The sequence below is a fragment of the Gracilinanus agilis genome, chromosome 4, assembly GCF_016433145.1.
Source record: "Gracilinanus agilis isolate LMUSP501 chromosome 4, AgileGrace, whole genome shotgun sequence".
Lineage (NCBI taxonomy): Eukaryota > Metazoa > Chordata > Mammalia > Didelphimorphia > Didelphidae > Gracilinanus > Gracilinanus agilis.
In genome coordinates this window covers 181875073-181896554 of record NC_058133.1, presented here as the reverse complement: position 1 = coordinate 181896554, position 21482 = coordinate 181875073, and the positions used below count along the sequence as shown (strand labels likewise).

General features: G+C 35.9%; 1 protein-coding gene across 1 annotated transcript in view; it reads left to right on the top strand.

Annotated features, from left to right (window-relative positions):
• The first annotated feature begins 273 nt into the window (after positions 1-273).
• STXBP4 (syntaxin binding protein 4) overlaps positions 274-21482 on the top strand; it is a 225469-nt gene continuing 204260 nt past the window's right edge. The window contains exons 1-5 of the mRNA XM_044675076.1: positions 274-332; positions 3159-3291; positions 16713-16819; positions 17168-17387; positions 18995-19073. Coding sequence (XP_044531011.1) covers positions 274-332; positions 3159-3291; positions 16713-16819; positions 17168-17387; positions 18995-19073 — 598 coding nt within the window. The remainder of the gene's footprint in view (positions 333-3158; positions 3292-16712; positions 16820-17167; positions 17388-18994; positions 19074-21482) is intronic.

Genomic DNA, 21482 nt, shown 5'->3' with positions numbered 1-21482 from the left:
TGCCAGAGCCCAAAATACATCAAGCATATATGCCATCCATCCGTCCACAAGCATTTACGCATATACGTATATGTGTGTGTGCGTATGTATATTTGTACCAAATGTACCTAGTGACTTTATGCAAAGGCAAAGTCTAATTTGGGGCATTGATTTGAATCACTTCGATGGCTGATCATTTGTTTTCCAATTTTTCTCTTTTAGGAAAAACTGTTAAGATAAATTTCTTCAGGATCATCAGCAAGGTTTTCATAGACATTAAATCCAAAGGATACCATGATGACAGGCTTGAACGGGAATAGCTCTGAAGCAGCAGCATTCAGTCAAGTTGCAATGTAAATTTTGCATTAAAATTTTCTGTCTTTCTTAATCTAATATAGCTTGAAATAATGACAAATTGAATTAAGGCAGTGGGGTTATTTTCCTTTCTCATCACTCTAAGCATAATCTGATAAGTGCCTCTAAATGTGTCACTGCCAAAACCTGCATCCTTTTTTTCCAAGTCATTTATTTTTAATACATTGACTGTGTTACCATGGACAAGTCATTCATTTAACACTTTAGTGTTTTGGGCAGCTCTGTAGTACCCTAAGTAGCTGAGAAGATATGACCTGCGTTGGTAGAGGGAATTTCCTCATCCTCATTCCATATATCACTAAAATCACAAGTCCAAATCCTATCTTTGTAATCTGTTCATATTTTGTAATTACAATTATAAATTATAATATATTGATAATTATAATTTAATAAATGCTACATTTCTCATTTATGTAGATATTTGGTAATAGAGAGATGGAATATGGTAATAAATGAACAATAAAGCACTCTAACAATGTTGTTACTATTAGTGATAGCAGTTATTAATGAACTATTAATTAACTTATTAATAGTTACTTTTATCAGCTATCATTTGTTAATACAGTAGTAATGTTATTAATAGCAATTAATAATAACAATAACCACTTAAATTTTATAACACTTTATATTTAACATTTTTCCATGTATTATCTCATCACCAAAGCATAACCTATCATAATAATGGATTGCCTTAATAATAGCAGCACCCAACTATAATTTAATAATGACCACTTTAAAAATACTTTACTAAACCAATAATGTCTATAAAGGACATACTGACTTATACCCTTCATTCTACCACTAGGGTGCAGTCATATTTTATTCAGAGCCTGTTTTTATTCCTCTTTCAGAAAATCTAGATTTGAATACCATCTCTGCTATTTACCACCTCTGTGACCTTAAGTGACCACAACCCCTAAAGCCTCAGTCTCTTCTGTAAAGTTAAGTGTTTCAAATTAATGATCTATAAGATCTCTTCTGACTTTAGTTTTATAAGCCTCTGTTATAACAAAGCAGAATCTCAGATTCAAGCTAATTCTGTGCTAAGTCCAAACTCACTTCCCTCTTTCTGTCCTTCTCAGCTGCCTGTTTCAACTGCCCATTGCCTATGTGTTCCTGGCCCATTCATTGTCCTTCCATTTCAGAGCTTTCTGTAGCAGAAGAAATTCAGCACAGTATTAGTGTAGTGACTTCATGGATCAAGGAATCCTTCCATATAGGCAACCTTTTTTTAAAAGGCCATTCCCCTTCTTGTAATTTTAGTATGTGTAGTTTGAAAAGTCAGAGTTTTTATGTATTTATGTTTATTTTGTTTTGGTTTGGTTTTTGAACAATGAAAATATGTCTCAACACTGATCTTGGAGTCAGAAGAGCTAGATCCAGATCTCCCAACTCCCCACTCACTATGTGACTGAGCACATATGTCTCTTAATTTCTGAACCTCAATTTCCTCATCTATAAAATAAGGGCTACAACTATACTTCTGACTATACTTCCCAGAGTTTGAATATGACACAGGTTAGAGCATATGTATATGCTCTACCACAAGCCTTGTATAGGTGACATGATCTGACATTAGAAATTAGGTTTAAAAGAGAAAAGAAGAAAGAAAACTCCTTTTCATTGTGTCTAATGAACTCTGTGATCCAGAGTCGATTTAATTTTTCAAAGCAAATTGGAACTATCTTCCCATTTACTTGAAGATAATTATAGAAATCCAACTGATAAGAGCTTTGCACTGTGTTATCAACTAAAACATTTCTTAATAAGTGTCCTTATTCAACCCAGTTCTACTCCATTTTTGCCCTTCTGTGGGGGAAGGTAGCCTTGAGTCTTTCATCTGGCTTTATTCAAATTCTTTTTCATTGCTTTGAGCCTTTTGTGAAGTATTTTGGGAGTGAGCATATGTCCAGCTTCATAATTTTTTTAAATACAGTTAGTTCTTTGAAGGCTCATCCTCCCTCCCCTTTTTAAGGCTTAATGTCCCTATTTCATCCAGGCTGGAAATGCAGCAGCCATTTATGGTCCTAACTTCATTACTGATCATTTACTGATCCATTACTGACTCATGGGAGCTTATCCCTGCTCTGTTTCTGACCTGGGCCATTTCACCTTCTCCTTAGATAGTCCCTCAATCCTGGAGGCTCACCATACTGGTCTCTAAATTATTGTGGTCACCCAATCTGCTTTAATCTACTCTGGGTTATGATTCCTAGGTTCAAGTGATCCACCAGCTATAGCCTCCCCAGTAACAGAGATTGCAGGAATTCACTATCTAGCACTGACTTTTTAAATAGAACGCCATTGCCTTACTGTTTTTTGTGAAGCATTCTTAAACTGGGTACTTTGTACCTTGAAAATCCTTATGTTCTTGGGCATTTTTGCAATATGACAATTTTAAGTAGTGATCCTATTTATTTTACTTTTCCCTAGCAATCAGTCTGCTTCTTAAAAATATTTACCTGATGATATCGAAATACCACTTTTTAATTCCTAAACTCAATTAAAGTTAGTTCTTCCAGTTAGTTCTTTAACAAACTTGTATAAATTATAATTTGTGAAAATTTTATTTAATCCTAAAGTTCTGACATTTTAATTATTTTAAAGAGAGATTTAAAATATAGCCATGGAAATCTACTGATTCCAAATTATGACCACATTATTGAAATTAAGTGCGTGTGTCCTATGGTTTAAGGATTGACTGAATCTAAAGATGTGAATTAACAGTTAACTCAACTGCATTGTTCTCTAGAATTGTATTGTTCTCTAGGCTGATCTATACTTGTTAATTTATTTTTTCCTAGGGACCCTGCATTTCAGATGATAACGGTTACCAAGGAAATAGGCTTAGGCCTGAATATCGTGGGAGGAATTAACCGCAATGAAGGGCCCTTGGTATATATTCAGGAAATAATTGCTGGAGGAGACTGCCATAAGGTAAAAATATAACAGAAAAAATAATCTATGTTCATTTTCTTTTCACCAACCAGTAGTAATAACTGAGTATCTTAAGTGTTTAGAGGGCTTTATTAGGCATTGTTAGAGATACAAGGTAATTAGAAGGTACAGACCTGGCCTGATGCTGTTTTTAGAGTAATATTTAGAGTTGTTCCATGAAACTTAGAAAAATTATATTTTTGTGGGATTCTGTAGCATAAGAAAGTGACTCCTTAACCAATGACAACTAAAATTTTTCAATTATTTCTAGGAAATTGCCGTATCATAGGTTAGATCTGACACAGTCTGGTTTGGCAATTCAGGGTCACCTGTGGAATATTAGCAGTTAACAGTAGGTGCTTTATTTAGCCATGGCATGGAGAGATACTCGGTAGAGTTCTAGCTCTTGACTCAGGTGACACTCTTCCCCGCAGCCTCCCTACCTCTATCCCCAGAACACACCGGCTTCCCTGGGCAGGGGCTGGCAAGATACTGGCTGTGGGACATCCATCAGACTGGAAAGACATTAACTCCGCATTGCCCAGATTCTTTAATGTCCTTAGGCTACCAGGACACCACTCTCCTTATCCCTTCTACCTCTCCCCTGCCAATCAATTCTTCCTCAACTTTTAGGGAAAAAAAAAATTAACCTCGACTAATTTCATAGTGGGAGACCCTGGTAGATAATTGTTTCTTTTACAACCAGGATTTTTTAAAAGGAGGTGGTGTTTGTTGCATTGGTTGATTTTTTGGCAAATGCCTTTTGAATATAACATTTGTTTAGCTAACAATAAAAAATAAAAAAATCCACCCTTACCTTCTGTCTTAGAATCATTACTGTGTATTGGACCCAAGACAGAAGAGCAGTAAGGGCTAGACCATGAGAGTTAGGAGACTTGCCCAGGGCCACACAGCTAGGAAGTAGCTGAGGTCAGATTTGAATCTGGGACCTCCTGTCTCTAGATCTGGCTCTCAATCCACTGAGCCACTTAGCTTCCCCTCACCTAAAAATTTAATTATTTTTATCAGATTAGTCTTTCCTAGTAGAAAGGAAAATCTCAACAACCTAAGTTTCTAAAAGAGTAACCACAGTTGCTATTTTGTAGCAGTTTCCCAGTCATCTTCTAAATGTTCCTACTCATCACATCCAAAGCAAGGAGCACCATATATGGTACAGCCAAACAAGCCCTGGGGGAAGCAGTTAGGTGGATCAGTAGATTGAGAGCCTGGGCAAGTCACCTAATCCCAATTACCTAACTCTTACTGTTCACAGATACTTAGTATTGATTCTAAAACAGAAGGTAAGGTTTTAAAAAAAAAAAAAGCCCTAGATTGGGAGTCAGGGAGGTCTCAATGAAAGTCTTAAATCAGCCACTAACTAGCAAGTCACACCACCTCTCTGTACCTTCTGTTTCTTCCTCTGTAAAAGAAGGGGATTGAACTAGAGCATTCCTAAAACCCATTCCAACTCTGAGATTCATGATGCAATGTTTGGTAGTGTAAATTTGAGTGTATGTTTGTGCCAATGCTCTTTTAGATTATTGTCTAATAGTATTTTATTTTAGACATCCACAAACACACTCACATACAAAGTTCATAGATGGATATAATATCAGAAATAACCTACTGATATTAACAAATGGCATCCTGGTAGTGAAGTTTATCATCTGAGACTAGAGTGTGTGTGCTCTATTTAATTTCAAACTGGGATAATTTTGTTTTTAGAGTTTTCACAACAGATTAAAATCATTCTTTGAATATACTTAATGCAGTTATATTTCCCAACCAAAGAAATGGATGTGATGACATTTTACTGCTAAGAAGCATGTCAGGGTGCATGTTCCTTTAGATACCACTAAAATAATCTTTCAGATAAAATAGTAAATTTGTGGTTGTGGTGATACGTGCCTTCTATACTTTTGCTGATTGCAAGATAGCATCAGTATGAATAACAAGGTGATTTATTAGCAGCACATTTTCAGATCTGTCAGTAAAACAAGTTTGGTCCGAAATAATTAATGAATATCAAATAACTTGTAAGAAATTTTACATCTCTTTGTAGTTTGACCTTAGGGCAAATAACAATCATGAAGCTATATGTCCCAACAAGTAGGCATGCATTCTTTTTTCCATTGACCTTATTTCAAAATGTCTCTCCTAACCTTTTACTACCATTTTAGCAGAGAGTAGAGTAAAATTAGTAATCAGTTTAAGAACAGTATTGAGATTGTTCAGTGACCCGACATTACATAGTTTAAGCATTGTAATTTTTTTAAAAACAAGCAACTTTTTCCCCTATTATTTCTCTATCCCTTCAAATCATTTAAAAGATCCATAAAAATTTCCTGAATTAATTTGAAGTAAACTTGATCAAATTTCATTAAATCCTTCTGGTCTTGGTTTTATTCTTTTCATTATTTTTTATTAGAATAATGATAACTCTGTTGGGGTAGGGAAAGAAAGCTAGTATAATTATATGGAGTAGGCTGTTATTATAACATATTTTCTATGCTTTCTTTCTTCAGATGTCACAATTTGGTAAGGGGGAGGGGAGGAATTACAGGATCTACCACTAGAGAGCAGCAAAAAGTTATTAATGTTGTTTTTTGCAGGCCTAGACAGACAGAAGAAAATTACCAAAACAAAACTAGGTTGGGGAGAAGCGGGAGATAGATGAGGGGAGAAGAAACTCAGAGTATATTGTTAAGGAGAGTAAGTCATCTTTTTATATCATTGATTCTCACCTGTGCCGAATTTGAGGATACCTTTTTACATCAAAAAATTTCTCAAGGGCCAGTAGATCATTTTCAATCATTTGATTGAAAAAATCATTGAAGAATATCAGAGGTGGAAGAGACCTCAAAGTCCATCCATTCCATCCTATATCCAAACAAGAATCCTCTCTGAAGCACATGGCACACAGTCATCCAGCCTTTGATCAAAGATTACAGAAAGTTACCAAATATTCAGTAAAAATATCAATAATTTTATGTATTATAAACATAATACACAAACACATATATAATGTATTATTAATATTATTTTTCACAAAAGTAGAAGCAAAGGTCAGAGCAAAAGTCTCAGAAACTAAAAAACAAAATTTTCATCTTCAACACAAATGAAGCATCAATAATATAAAACCATGGGTATAAAACCCATTGTTGACTCATGCTCTGTATTTTGTTGAAGCTAAATAAAGAAAAAAATGGTAACTCTTGGTGTGCATATGAGATCTTGGATCCTTTATAGTAACTCTTCAAGACACCCCAAGGGGTCTTTGTTCCACAGGTCAAGAACCACTATTGATTACATTGACAGCATTACAAAGTAGTTTGCTCACACAGAATCTGCTGTTTAGTAGGAATTTTAGAATTCATGTAGGCCCAGTAAGCACCAGGTGAATTTAGTTGACTAGTTTGACACTTAGGGGTTGATTAAGTCAACCCCTAAAGGGTTACTTTATAGAGCTAGAAAAAAAATAAAGAAATTTAGCTGGAGGAATAAATGGTCAAGCATCTCAAGAAAATTAATAAAAAAACTAGAAGGGAAGGTACTAGATCTTAATCTATATTTCAAAACAGTAATGACCAAAAATATTTTTATTGGTTAAGAGAGCTTGAATAATGTAACAGATGTTACAAGTAAATTACAAGTAAGAAGCAAATAAACATATTCTAGGTATAGACCAACATTTCATACTTTATATCATGATAAAATATATATATTACATAAATATAAAGAATGACATCATAAATGGATTAGATAAGAAAGGAAAAAAATAACATTCAGATTTTTAGATGGAATAATATAAACCACACAAGGGACAGAGAGAATCACAAAAGATAAAATGAACAATTCTGATTACATAAAAAATTTTCAAAGTTTTTTACATAAACAAAACCAATGCAGCTAAAATTATAAAGGAAGTAGGTAATTGAAGAAGTACGGTTTTTTTGAAGAAGATTTCTGTACTAAAAGTTTCATTTACACAAGTAGGGAACTGATTCAGATTTGTAAGAATAAGAGCCATTTCCCAATTGATAAATGGTCAAAAGATATGAACAGAAAGTTTTCAGAGAAAGAAATTCAAGCTATTATTAGCCATATGAAAGTCAAGTAGTTGAAAAGTTAAGTGACAAATCACTTAATCTCCTTTGACCTTTTTTCCCACCGGTTTTTTTTCTTCATCTGTCATATAAGAAGTTACTCCTGGATTAACCCTAGGATTCTTTTCAATTCTATGAGGAAATTATTATTTAATCTTTCTTAAAATGATTTGGAAAGTAAGTACTTTGATGCTAGTACTGTATTTCAAGAGCATTATTGTAAAGTCAGTTGTAATTGTATAATTGTTATGTAAGAGGGCTAGTTCATAGGAACACTACTTGATACAATTCCCCTCCATTTAAAAAAATTATCCTTGAGTGTCTTCATATACAAATACAAGCATGTTATAGGGATCTGTCTACAAAAATGTATTATGTAAAGAGGTCTGTGTTGTTGATTTTAATTAAGAAAATTCTGACTAGAACCAAACCCGTTTCAGGATACAAAAGTTAAAGAAGAACTCTTTGATTTGGGGCTTTTAGACATTATAATTGGTATTTAATTATCTTAAAATTAATTAAATTTCAACTAAACCTACATTATATACTATTAATTTGTTGGTTAATTTTAAAATAGATTAAAGTTTTAAAACACTTTTACTCGTTAAACAGTTTAGAAACTATCAAATACTTTTCATAAAGCTAATTAGCATGTAGTGAACTTAAAAACAATGAAATATAATTTTGGAAACTGATTAAATGAATGTGTATGGTGATTATATGCTATGCAATAATTTTGATTACATAGGTCATTTCCTAATCCCTCCCTGATGAAAGTGATTCTTTCATTCTTTAATTTTGTTAGAGTATTTTGTCTGAATCTTTTATTTTCAACTATGCTTACTTGTGTGCATTATGTTTCAGCCTACATAAGATGTAAAGCAGGGTTTGAGTCTTTTTTCATCTTATCCTCAGCATCCACTTAAAGCCTTGCCATTGGTAGGCATTTTAGATGTTGAAATAGGTTTTATTAGAATAGATTCTTCATGACCCCATTTGGTGTTTTCTTGCCAAAAATACTGGTTTGCCATTTCCTTCTCCAGTTTATTTTACAGATAAGGAACTGAGGCAAACAGGCTAAGTGACTTGCCCAGGGTCACATGGCTATTAAGTGTCTGAAACCAGATTTGAACTTGGCAAGATAGGTTTTCCCATCATTCTATCCACTGGGACCCCTAACTGCCCTTTTCATTTGAATATTATGCTTCATTTTTGATGAATCATAGATTAAATATATTTATTATAACCTGTATTCAGAAACCTTTCCTTTGTAGATACATCTAAATCTAAATAGCCCGTGATTGCTGATGGACACTACTCTCTCCTATTTTCTTCTCTTCTTCTCTGTCTACTTGGCCGGATCCTCCTCCAAGTCCTGTTCTCTAATCATAGGTGTCCATTGGGGTTCTTCCCAGCACCATCTTCTTTTCTCCCTCTCTACTGCTTCACCTGCCATCTCATCAGTTCCCATGAAATTCTTTATCATCTCTTTGCTGATGACTCTCAAATCTACCAGTTCTGCCCCAGTCTCCCTGCTGACCTTCAATCTCACCTTTCCAGCTTCCTTTCAGACATCTTTTTTTTTTTTTTAAACCCTCACCTTCCATCTTGGAGTCAATACTGTGTATTGCCTCCTAGGTGGAAGAGTGGTAAGGGTAGGCAATGGGGGTCAAATGACTTGCCCAGGGTCACACAGCTAAGAAGTGTTTGAGGCCAGTTTTGAACCTAGGACCTCCCGTCTCTAGGCCTGGCTCTCAATCCACTGAGCCACTCAGCTGTCCCCTGCCTTTCAGACATCTTAAACTCAAGATATCCCAAACAGAACTTACTATGTGTGTCTGCCATACCACTAGCTCCTCACCTTCCTCCCAGACCTTCAGCATCACACTGTAAGAGTCATCCTTCCCTCCTCACTCTCTCAAGACCCTCATCCAAGGGTTTCCAAGGTCCATCAGCTTCACCTTTAGAACCCACACAATTGGTTATCTTCAGCATCCACTTAGAGCCATGCCCTGGTAGGCACTTAGCTGAATGAATGGATACATGTTGAAATAGATTTCATTAGAATTTGTTAGCCATTTACATATGCAAATTTGAGAAATTCACATTCTCTCCTATTCTGCTACCACTTTAGGATGGTGATGTCTTTTTTTTTTTTTTTTTTTTTTAAATAAACCCTTACCTTCCATCTTAAAATCCAGGCAGAAGAGTGGTAAGGGGTGGGCAGTAGGGGTTAAGTGACTTGCCTAGGGTCCCACAACTTGATGAGGTCTTCATCACCTCATGCCTGGATTATTGTAACACTTTGCTGCTGGATCAGCCTACCTCAAGTCTTTTCCTGCTCTAGTCATTAGAGTAACTAGGAGGCACAGTGGATAAAACACTGGGCTTGGAGTCAGACTAGACCTAAGTTCAAATTCTGCCTTCAATACTCACTAGCTGTGTGTCCCTGGGCAAGTCACTTAACCTCTGCTTGCTTCAGTTTCCTTAATGGTAAAATGGGGATAATAATAGCACCTAACTCTCAGGGTTGTTGTGAAGCACAATGAGCTATAAAGCATTTATCAAAGGACCTGGCACATAGTAGGTGCTCTATGAATGCTAGCTATTATTATTTTTCTTGTAGTTGTTACCATCCTCCATTCAGCCAACAAAGTGATTTTCCAACAGTGTAGGTCTGGCTGGCTGTCACCCTTCTACTCAGTAAGCTTTAGTGGCTCCCTGTTGCCTCCAGGAGCAAATACAGAATGCTTCATTTGACATTTAAAGTCCTTAGCTTCCTCCTACCAATCTAGTCTTCTTATATCTTACTATTTAATGAGTATTTTTTTAATTCCTTACTTTCTGTCTTAGTATCAGTTCTAAAGCAGAAGAATAGTAAGGGCTAGGCAATTGGAATTAAGTAACCTGCCTCGGGTCACACAACTAGGAAGTATCTGAGGCAAGATTTGAACCCAGGTCCTCCCGACTCCAGGCCTGATGAGTTATCCTCTGTGATATCTGACTGCCTCAATATATACACTTCATTCCATTAACAGCAGCCTTCTTGCTGCTCAAATAAATTATTCCATTTCTTGGATTCCAGCATTTTCTCTGGCTGTCCCCCATGTCTTGAACTCTCTCCCTGTTGTACTTCTCCTTTAATTCCCAGTTAAAAGTCTTTATTCTGTAGGAATCTTTTCCTAACCCCTCATAAGTCTAGTGCCTTCCTTTTATATTAAAAAAAAAAAACACACACACACACACAACCTTAACTCCTGTCTTAGAATCAATACTGTATATTGGTTCCAAGTAAGAAGAGAGGTAAGAACTAGGAAATGGAGACTTAAGTGACTTGCTCAGGTTCACACAGCTAGGAAGTGTCTGAGGTCATATCCGAACTCAGGACCTTCCACCTCTCAATCCAGCAAGCCATCAATTTGCCTCCTAGTGCCCTCTTCTTTTAACTATTTTCTTTTTATCCTATATATAACTTGCTTTATATGTATATGTTTGCATATCATCCCCCCATTAAACTGTTCTTTGAGAACAAGGGCTTTTGCTTCTTTTTGTATCACAGTATTTATCACAGGGCCTCATATATGGTAGGAATTTACTATAAGATGATTGATTACTGGAAAGATTAGTGAGTCATTTATAGGTATATCCTCAAAAAAGTTCAACTTATATTGTTTGGCTTTTGTTTGTGTGCTTGCTTTAATCTGGAACTGTGATTTCATTGGTGTGAGTAGACATTCCATCTCCTGATGCAGATCCATGAATATCTTTCAACCATTAGTCTTAAAGAATTGCCTGGGCCACTGAGAGATGAAGTGACTTATTAGGGTCACCTAGGCAGGAGGAAAGAGAAGCAAGATTTGGAGGTCTTCCTAACTGATTATGGCTTTCTATCCACTGTGCTCTGTTTCTGATTTATTTATATGTCCTTTAGAAACTCATGAATACACCAATGCATTCACTCTACTAATGTATATCCAGAAATTGAGCGGCAATTCATAGTCTTAGAGAATACCCAAGACACAGAGGTTAAGTGATTTGCACAGTAACATAGTCATAATGATCAAGACCTGAGCCAAGATCTTCCCTTTACTCTTGGGCAAATATCAGTCTTCTCTACCACACTGCCTCTCATGTTTTTGTATATTCTTATTAATCATTTAATAATAAATGTTTTAGTAGGAACAACACAAAATATCACTTCATACACTTAGTCCTGATTAATAGTTATTTACATTGAAGTTAATAATAAATAAGTTGGGTTTTTTTTTGGTTTTTTAGTCTCCATCATTATTCTCTCTCTAGTCTTGCTTACATTTATCTGTTCATCTCAATCTTATGACTGTTGTTAGTGTTTTCTCCATCCTTCATTGGCTTTTTGGTGTTTTGTTTTATTTTGTTTTTTTGCTTTGAGTCAAGCATTTGATAAATATTTTATACTATTCTTGTGGAAAAGAGTTCTGTGGACTGAAACAGTAGTTAAATGGATTAGTAACTAGTTTAATGGCGAGACTTAACTTACCAATGGCTAATGATTCAATATCAACTGAGCAAAAAGTATCTAATGGAATTCCCCAGGATCTATGCTTAGCCTTATGCTGATTAATATTTTTTCAATGACTTAAATAAAGTGATAGAATCTGATTTGCCAGTGACACAAAGGTGAGAAGGATAGCTAACACTGGTCAGCATAGTCAAGAGGTAAAAAGATCTTCACAGGTTAGTGCTTTGGGTTGAATCTAAATGAATTAAATTCCATAGAGATAAATATTAAGTCTTAAATTTGGATCCCCAAAATCAACTTCATAAGAGGAAACTTGTGTTAGAAAGCTATTTGTTCTAAAAAGAACTGGGGGATTTTAGTGGAATGTAGGCTCAATATGAGTCTAGCTAGGAGCCCACAAAAACTAAGGCAGTTTTGGACTAACCAAGCCAGCTAGGGGGTGCAATGTGTAGAGCACTCAACCTAGAGTTAAGAAGACTTGAAATCAAATCCAGTCCCAGACACTTAGTAGGTAGGTGATTCTAGGTGATTCTTGGCAAGTCAGTTAACCTAATTGGCCTCAGTTTTCTCATCTGTAAAATTCGATAAAGAAGAAAATGGCAAACCATGCCAGTTTCTCAGCCAAGAAAACCCCAAATGGGGTCATGAATAGACAAAAACAACTGAAACAACAACAAGAAAGGCATAGCTTTTAGGGATTAGAAAGTGATGGTCCTCAGACTCTCTTAGACCTCATTTGGTGTATTACATTCAGTTCATTGTGTTAAAATTTTTAGAAGAACATTGGTATTTTAGATTGTCCAGATGATGAAGGGTAGAGTTCACGTCATATGAGAAAGGGTTAAAGTAGGGATTCTTAATCTTATTTGTGTGGCACAGACCCCTTTGGTAGTATGGTAAAGCCTGTGAACCCCTTTTCAGAGTAATATTTTTAGACGTATAAACTACATAAGATCACAAACAAAACCAATTATATTGAAATGCAGTTCCCCAAATAGTAAGAAAAACAAATTAAATTCATAGATTCCAGGTTAAAAGCCCCTTAGGTGGAAGGAATTATGAATATTTAGCCTGGAGAAGAGGACAGCCAGGAGAGATACAATAACTATGTTCCAGTGTTTGGAGGACCATTGTGCAGATGAAAGATTAGATTTACCCTTTTTGGCCTCAGAATGCAGAAACAGTAGCAGAGGGTTAGAAGTTTCACAAAAGGCAAATTTAGACTTTATGTCAGGTGAGTCTTAACAATTAGAACTATCCAAAAACTGGAGTTGGCTGCCTCACTGGTGGTAGCTTTCCCCTTATTAGTAATCTTCAAGCATCGTTTGGGTTATTTCTTGGTGAGAGTGGTAGAGTGGTAATTCATTTCTGGCTATGGATTAAGTTACAGGGCCACTGAGGACCCTTCTAACTCTACATTTCTGTGATTTCCAAGTTTCTTCTATTAGTCTCTTACCCATTTCTGGCCATCTTTTTTGTGTAGTTCTGAAATAAATTATAGTGTTTCTGAGTCTTTTCTGATTTATCATTAATCTTTCTAGGGCCATTTTCATATATTTGATGGAATTTCTTAAGTGACTTGCCCAGGATCATACAGCTAGGAAGCATCCAAGGCCAATTTGAATTCAACTCCTCCTGGCTTCAGGCCTGGCACTCAATCCACTGCCCCAAGCTGAGCTTTTCTATGACCTTTCATGTTGCCATATTCTCTGGAATTCTCCAAAGCCTTTTAAAGATATAACATTACTTGTAATGTTATAAAGAAAGAGAAATGTCCTAAAGGTCCTAGGGGAGATATGGATACCAGTGAAGTGGTTGTATCTCTGTATTCTCCCTGGGTGCTGGTGATGGGGGAACACCAACCCAATCACCCCTGCTAGTTGTTATAATCCCCTTTCAATAACAGTTGCCCAGGGAAGGACCCCGAAAGGTTAGGTGGGTGGGTAACTCTTTCAGGTCCAACCTGGGGTTGGATTAATTATTAATATTGGGCTCTGATTAGCCTTGGATCACGTTTGTTTATCTGACTGCGTTGCTCCCTCCCCAAGGGTCATGATATAAAGACCACTCAGGAAGGTACTTATTGAACACTTTCATCTATGATCTATAATTAGGGAAAGGATAATCAGGATAAGGATTGGGGATTTGAGACCCTATCAACCTACTATCTATAATCTATAATCACTCAGGGCTGGAGGCTATTGACTTAGTAGAAGCTGGAGCTTTATTCTTCACAACCCCTCTGCCTCAGCCTGGCCAATGCCAAACCAGAGAGTGACACTCCTTGATGCAGCTGTATTGGTGATTTCTCTCAGCTTTCTTATTATCATTGTTAGGAGATGTACTAGTTCTCAAGTCTTTCAGGAAATATTCAAATCTTACCAACCCTCTGCTTCTTCAGACCTCTCTTCCTCCCTTTACCACCCAGGGACCAAGAGACCTAAAGCTAGGAAGATTCAGAGACCTAAAGATCTAGGGACCAAAGACCAAATCAGAGACTAAAGACCCCCTCCAGATGGCTGTTAGGGGTATTTATACCCTCAGGCCGACCAATTTTTGCCCCTGGCTCACAGCATCAGGGAACATTCCAATCTCTCCAATTGCCTCCCTTGTCAATCAAGGTGACCCCAACACTTGCCAAGATTTGAATATAACAGTAGTCTCTGTGAGAGAAGCTCTTAATGCTGATATTACAGCATATTGATGAGATCACAAGTCTATCAAAGTGATTTGTGCTTTTTTGACAGTAGCATCATATAACAAATCCACTGTTCATTTTGGTGGATAGCAAAATATCCTTGAATTTTCCAATATATCCATAATTCTTTAAAAGTCCATGAACTTATCAATGTGGGAATTCTTCCACTGATCATATTGAAACCTGCCTAAAAAATAACAGTCTTATGAAGTCCTGCTTGTAAAAGAAAGTATCATCCTATGATCAGTCTGAAAATGCCCCCCTCTTAAACCCTAATTTTCCCAGGGCCATAGCTAGGAAGCGTCTTAAGACCAAATTTGAACCCAGGTCTTCCAATCTTCAGGCTTGGTGCTCTATCCACTGTGCTACCTAGATGCCCCTAGAAAAAATACCTCTCTGACTGATTCTTCAACAACTGACATTCTATCATTAAAAAAAATATTAAGCTTAAAGCCTTGTCCTCTTTGTAGATCTGCCAGGGCTTACTTACCATTCCTGTAATCCTTCAGAACCCAGAGTCATCTCCATGCCATAACCTTAGTGGAAGTTACCAAATAACCTTTAGATATGATTCCATTTTTACCATCTTTAAATATATAGGATATTCCAGAGTTGCACTTTTAAAGTATTAAAGTTGTCATCCTCACTGTCATTATTATTATTTTTTAACCCATACCTTCTGTCTTAGAATTGAAACTAAGTATTGATTCCAAGGCAAAAGAGTGGTAAGTGCTAAGCAATTGGGGTTAAGTGACTTGCCAAGATCTCACAAGGACTCCCACCTACAGACCTGGCTCTCTATCCACTGAACCACCTAGCTGCCCCCCATCATTATTTAATATCTATTGAACTTTTAAAGCTCAAAACTACACTAAGATTTTGAGGGCACCCTGTGTTATACAACTTGATTTGTCATGAGTAATAAAAAAGCAGGGGGAAGGAAGGGAAGCAGAATAATCTAATAGACAGAATTTAGATTCCATCTTCTGGATTAGCTATGACTTTCAAAGAATATGAGAGGGACAGCTGGGTAGTTCAGTGGACTGAGAATCAGGCCTAGAGATGGGAGGTCCTAGGTTCAAATCCAGCCTCAGACACTTCCCAGCTGTGTGACCTTGGACAAGTCACTTGACTCCCATTGCCCACCCTTACCAATCTTCCACCAAGGAGCCAATACACAGAAGTTAAGGGTTAAAAAAAAAAAAGAAAAGAAAAAAGAATATGAGGCAGGGTCAGTTGGGTGACTCAGTGGATTGAGAGCCAGGCCTAGAGACAGGAGGTCCTGGTTTCAAATCTGGCCTCAGACACTTCCCAGTTGTATGAACTTGGGCAAGTCACTTAACCCCCATTGCCTAGCCCTTACCACTCTTCTGCCTTGGAACCAATACCCAGTATTGACTCTAAGACAGAAGCTAAGGGTTTTAAGGGGAAAAAAAAAAGAATATGAGGCATGTGGAGTATAGTTTGAATGATTCAAGAGAACCCTTATGCTGAAAGTCCCATATTTTTTAAATCACCAAGTCACTAATATGTTGACCTAGTAAAAAGCTATGGGATAATTTTGACCCATTAGAACAGCAGGATTCTTTTTTTAGTCACAATGACATTTTAAAGATTCCTCTTCACAAATTACAGGTACTGCCCCAAGTAAAGTCAGAGATCTAAGAGGAAAGGTGAATTTTCCTTGCTCAGAGACAAATTAAAGTGAAACTGAAAATTTAAGATTTCTTCCAGAATGAGAACTGAAACTAAAATATTGTTTGGGATAGAAAAGAATTATAAGTTGTATGTCAAAACTTGGGATAAATTATTTTTTGAAATCAGAAATTTATTTGAAAAATATATGTAGAAATGTCTTTCTACATACATATTGCCACTTATCTAGTCTAAGAAGGATCATTTAAAACTTCTAAAGTTAAAATAAAACACTTACACCAAACTCCCAACTTAATTATCAAGAACAAATCTTTTATCTATAAACATCATAAATTTACTGTTTGTATAACTTATTCTTGTTATTTTTACTGTTACTGTTATTTGCATTTAATCATGTTGGTTAAGTTAAATTATTAGTTGTGGTTTTTTTTTAATAAAATTTTTTTAAATTTTTTGCTAGGATGGAAGATTAAAGGCAGGGGATCAGCTTGTGTCCATTAATAAGGAGTCAATGATTGGTGTTTCATTTGAAGAAGCAAAAAGCATAATTACTAGAGCAAAATTAAGGTAATGTTCTTAACTCTAAAATATAATATAGGTCACTTAGTATGTCACTAAATGTCTTAGTCAAATACTTCATTTTATAAGGAACTCTACTAGAACAGAACAATAGTATCAAAATTAGATAGAAATAGGACCACTAAACTGAACCTAGGGATCCTTTCAGGCCACATACTTACTTCAAAAACCAAATGTTAACATTATCTGTGTTCTATTTTATTTTATTTTTGTAATAATTTCCAGTTACATTTTAATTTGGCTCTGGCCATATAACACGTTTAACATCTCTTGCTGTTAGGTAACTAAAGAATCTTATTATAATCATAAAATGATTTTCCTTTCATTTCATTCTAGATCAGAATCTGCTTGGGAGATAGGGTTCATAAGGCAAAAACCTAGCTTGAGTCAACAAGAAACCACACAGCACTCAGCCCTCTTGCCATCTTCAGGAGGATGTGAGGCCCAGGTTTCTGCAACTTTTAATATTCTTTCTCATCCTGAGAACTCTGATCAAAAGATGTCATCCACTCCCATCCCTGTAGATACCACCTTGATGTCTTTTAAAAAAAATCAGGTAAGAGTTTCCATTTATAAATTTACAAATATAATTAGCAAATTCTTTCTATGTCTATTTCCTCTAAAAATTCAGCCTCCTCAAGTTGTCAACAAGCATTTATTAAGTGCTTATCATGTAAGGGCTGCTAGGTGGTTCAGTAGATAGAGAGCCAGACCTGGACATGGGAAGTCCTGGGTTCGGATTTGGCCTCAGACACTTCCTAAATGTGTGACCCCAGTCAAGTCATTTAACCCCAGTTGTTTTGCCCTTACCACTCTTCTGCCTTGGAAATAATACTTGGTTGTCATTTCTAAGACAGGTCAGAAGGTAAGGGTTAAAAAGAGGTAAAAAAGCTTACCACATATATACCAGACTCTGTGCTACATGCTGAGAATACAAAGAAAGCAAAAATATAATTCACTGAACCCATGTTCTAATGAAGGTGACAACATGCAAACAATACTTTGTACATATATATATATACATATACATATATATGGAGAGAGAGTTAGCTATATATGACATACATGGTAAAAATGGAGAATAGTCTCAAAGGTTAGGCACCAAGGTCTTGTGGGGAGGGGGGAGATGTTCTGGGGAAGACCTCTTGCAAATTCTCCTGGTGCTCTCAAAATATAAAAAGGCCTTGAGGAACCCCGTCAGTATTTTGGGTGCATCTTCTTTGGAATATTTATGGAAACGAACAAAAAAAAAGAACGTAAGGACACAGATGCATTGCTATCTGTATTGTTGGAGGGAATAACCACATTGGTGAGGTCATCAATTCATCTCGGTGTCAACATAGCAATGGCTGAGCCCTTGTGACTCTTGAGGCAGCATTGATGTGACCCAATGGCAGCACTTATCAACACATAGCCAACCGATCACATTGAGTTTCCGGCAACCCCCATTGTGATTCGATTTATCATCATCTTTTGATGGCTTAGATGACCTTCGACAAGCCTCCCCTTTGATTCCCTCGCTTCTTTGTGGTACAGCAAGGCTAATCCCCAGTGTCTGTCTGGTCATTGCTCTTTCCCATATAGACCTTATTTCCTTGAATATGGTTCTGCAAAATTAGATTCAGGCAGAGTGATAGAATTTCAGATCAAACCCACATATCAAGAGTTCCCTACCACAGAGCTCTGACAGCTAAAAGGAACAAAGAGAAGTATTTGTACTTGAAACCTATGTTCACTACAAAGATTAAAAAAAAAATACAGGTAGGCTTTAAGATAAGGGGATGAAAATTTTCAAAGGTAAAGCTAGCCATAGGTCCATGCTGTTCAGACATAGCACATGAAATTTTCTAGCTTCTGTAGCCTCTGGCATTTGTTCATATTGGGTTCTTTTACTCTTTGAAAATAGCAGCATAAAGCCTTATATTTTGTTGGCCTTGGGCACAGTAGGATTCAAAGTAATTGTTACCTTTAATTCTGAATTTTTTTGATTTTATAGCGATTTATCTAAAGACGAAAATACCCAAATGTTAGGGGTTTGGCTCATATTTTTCAATATTGCTTCAATCTCTTTAACTATATTTTTTTATGTTAACATGTCCTCCTAGCTTGGTCTTTGACCTACTTTAGAAAATGTCATTTCATGTTTCTCATTTTCTTTCATAGATAAAAACCGGATTCAAGAAAAGAGAGCCATCTCCAATTACTTCTCCAAACAACAGCCCCACGGATGTGTCTAATACGAGTAAATACCCATTTAATTCCTTTTTCCTGTTGTTGTTTTTAATTCTGCTTCTCCAGAGAGAGAGGTATATAATGTAATTTCATAGGCTTTCCAGAAAGGCATAGTATACTTTTAAAATTTACTTTTCTGTGAATAAATGACCAAAATGAATGGACTGGTAGCCCTTGTCAAATTATGAATTGAATTGGAAATATCCCTTGTTAGGTAGTTAAGATTTTTAAATATGTATGACCATAATCTTCTCTATGTTGCTGTAATAATCAATGAACAATGTTGAAACCAGATAATGAAAATTCTCTTATAAATAAAGATCTGGTTCCTATGGAAACAGAACTTGTCACTTTAGTGAGGTATGTTAGATTTACCTTTTAAAAACTATTTTTACAATGGCACTTTGGGAAAAGAAATATTTTTTATAAAATAGGCCCTTAGGATTAAAAAAAAAACACAATAAAAATCCTACATAGTCAAAATGTATCTACTATAAAATTATTTACCTATAATCTGAATAATACCTATGTTTGGATAATGTTGGATTATTCATAATATGAATTATAAAGAATTCATGGATAAGAAATCATGAACAAAATATTAATAGAATATAATTATTATTGAAATGTCTACTGCTGTGTCTTAAAAGGAAATCTTTTTTGAAACATTTTGGCAAAGTTTTAGAGGCAATTAGATGTCTCTATGCATAAAGCACTGGACCTAGTGTCAGGAAGCCTTGAGTTCAAATCTAGCTTCAGACACTTAACTAGCTGTGTGATTATGGGCAAGTCATTTAAACTCTGCCCCAAATGGGGATAATAATAACATCTAAATCCCAGAGTTGTTTTGAAAATCAAAGGGTATAATAGTCACAAAGTACTTAGTGCATATTAAGTGCTATGTTTATGATGTTGATGTTGATATGGTATCCAAAGAAGGTCATCACTTTCATCAGTGGCCATTTGCCTTTTAACATTAGTAGCTACATTTGAATTACAAAACGATGATAAATGAGTTGAAATTTTAAAACTGTCCAACTTATGAAAGAATATTTTTATTCATGTTAAGTGTAGTATAGAATGAGGGGTCATATAGTTTTTTCTAGCTTTGGCGGAGTTCTAAATCAGTTAGGGTTTTGGAATCTTGAGGAAAAGACAGTTGATTAAGGTCTCCCGTGGAGGGAGGTTGTCTGATCAGCCGAGCTGTTTCCTTATCTAGCTATAGTATTGAAATTTAGCCTAGCTTTGATATATTTACTTAAGAAATTATTATTTTGGATAAACCCTTTATATCTTCCTTCCCTAATATTATTTCCTACCTTCCCTCCCTTACCTTATATGTCTGGGGAGTTAATAAGGAGAGTAATTAGAGAGGAGTTCAAAATCTGTAAGGGGTTAATTGTTATTGGACAATATTAGATATAAAGAAACTAGTCAGTCATCATTTATTTTGTAAGCTGAGTTAAAGGCTGGTCCTTACTCAGACTCCATCTTTGCCTCCCTTCCCCCACCTGAGGTTCCTGAGACAACTGTTAGGGCTTTTCTTTGATCCACTTTCCTGACAAATCATCCTTTAAAGATAATAAACCCTTTTGTGTTTCAACAGACCTATTAGTATAATTTGTCTGTTAGTTATCAAGAGAGGGAAGAAGAGGGAAAGAACCAACATACTCTGAGCTTAAAGGGAAGCCGGAGTATCCATCTTAGAGGAAGGTATAACTTCAAAACAAGTCCCTTCCTGTGAAATTAACTAAGCCTGTTGTTAATTTCAGTATAGTCTATTTTCCTCTGCCAGTGTTTGAGCCTAAATCCTAGTCTGAAAAGCCTGCTGTTTGTCTGTTTAGTTTAATTTCTCCTCTCCCTGAAGATCTCTGTTTCCCTTCTGTGTTATACTCCTGACTTCAGCCATATTATATCCTGAATCTCCTTAATCCCAGCCTACCTGTAACCTAGAGTACCCACTTAGCAAGTCTCTGACAATCTCCTTTCAAATTCCCTTATCCCAAACACCTTTCCTCAAATTATCCCCATAATACTATACTACATAACTCCATAGTGGTTTCTATTAATTGGGAGAAGAACTTACTTTTTGGTTAGGAATCTTGCTTTCCTTGTATTCTAAGAATTATAAAAATTTTACATTGTTATTTGGGAATCTCCACATTCAAAGATTTCTGATCTCTAGATATATCATTTTTATTTTATATTATATTGAGAACTCAAGTAAGAAAAGAAACAGGTTAGAGTTCCTTTCAGCAGTGATGGGATGAAATGTAAGGTAAATGAGGTGCTTTTCTGGAAATACTAAGAACCAAATAAATATTGTTTTGGCTTCAGTTTCATAATAAGATGATAGTTATAACATTGCCATGTATTTTACATTTTTATTTTTCCTTTTGAAAATCGTTTAAAACTTCCA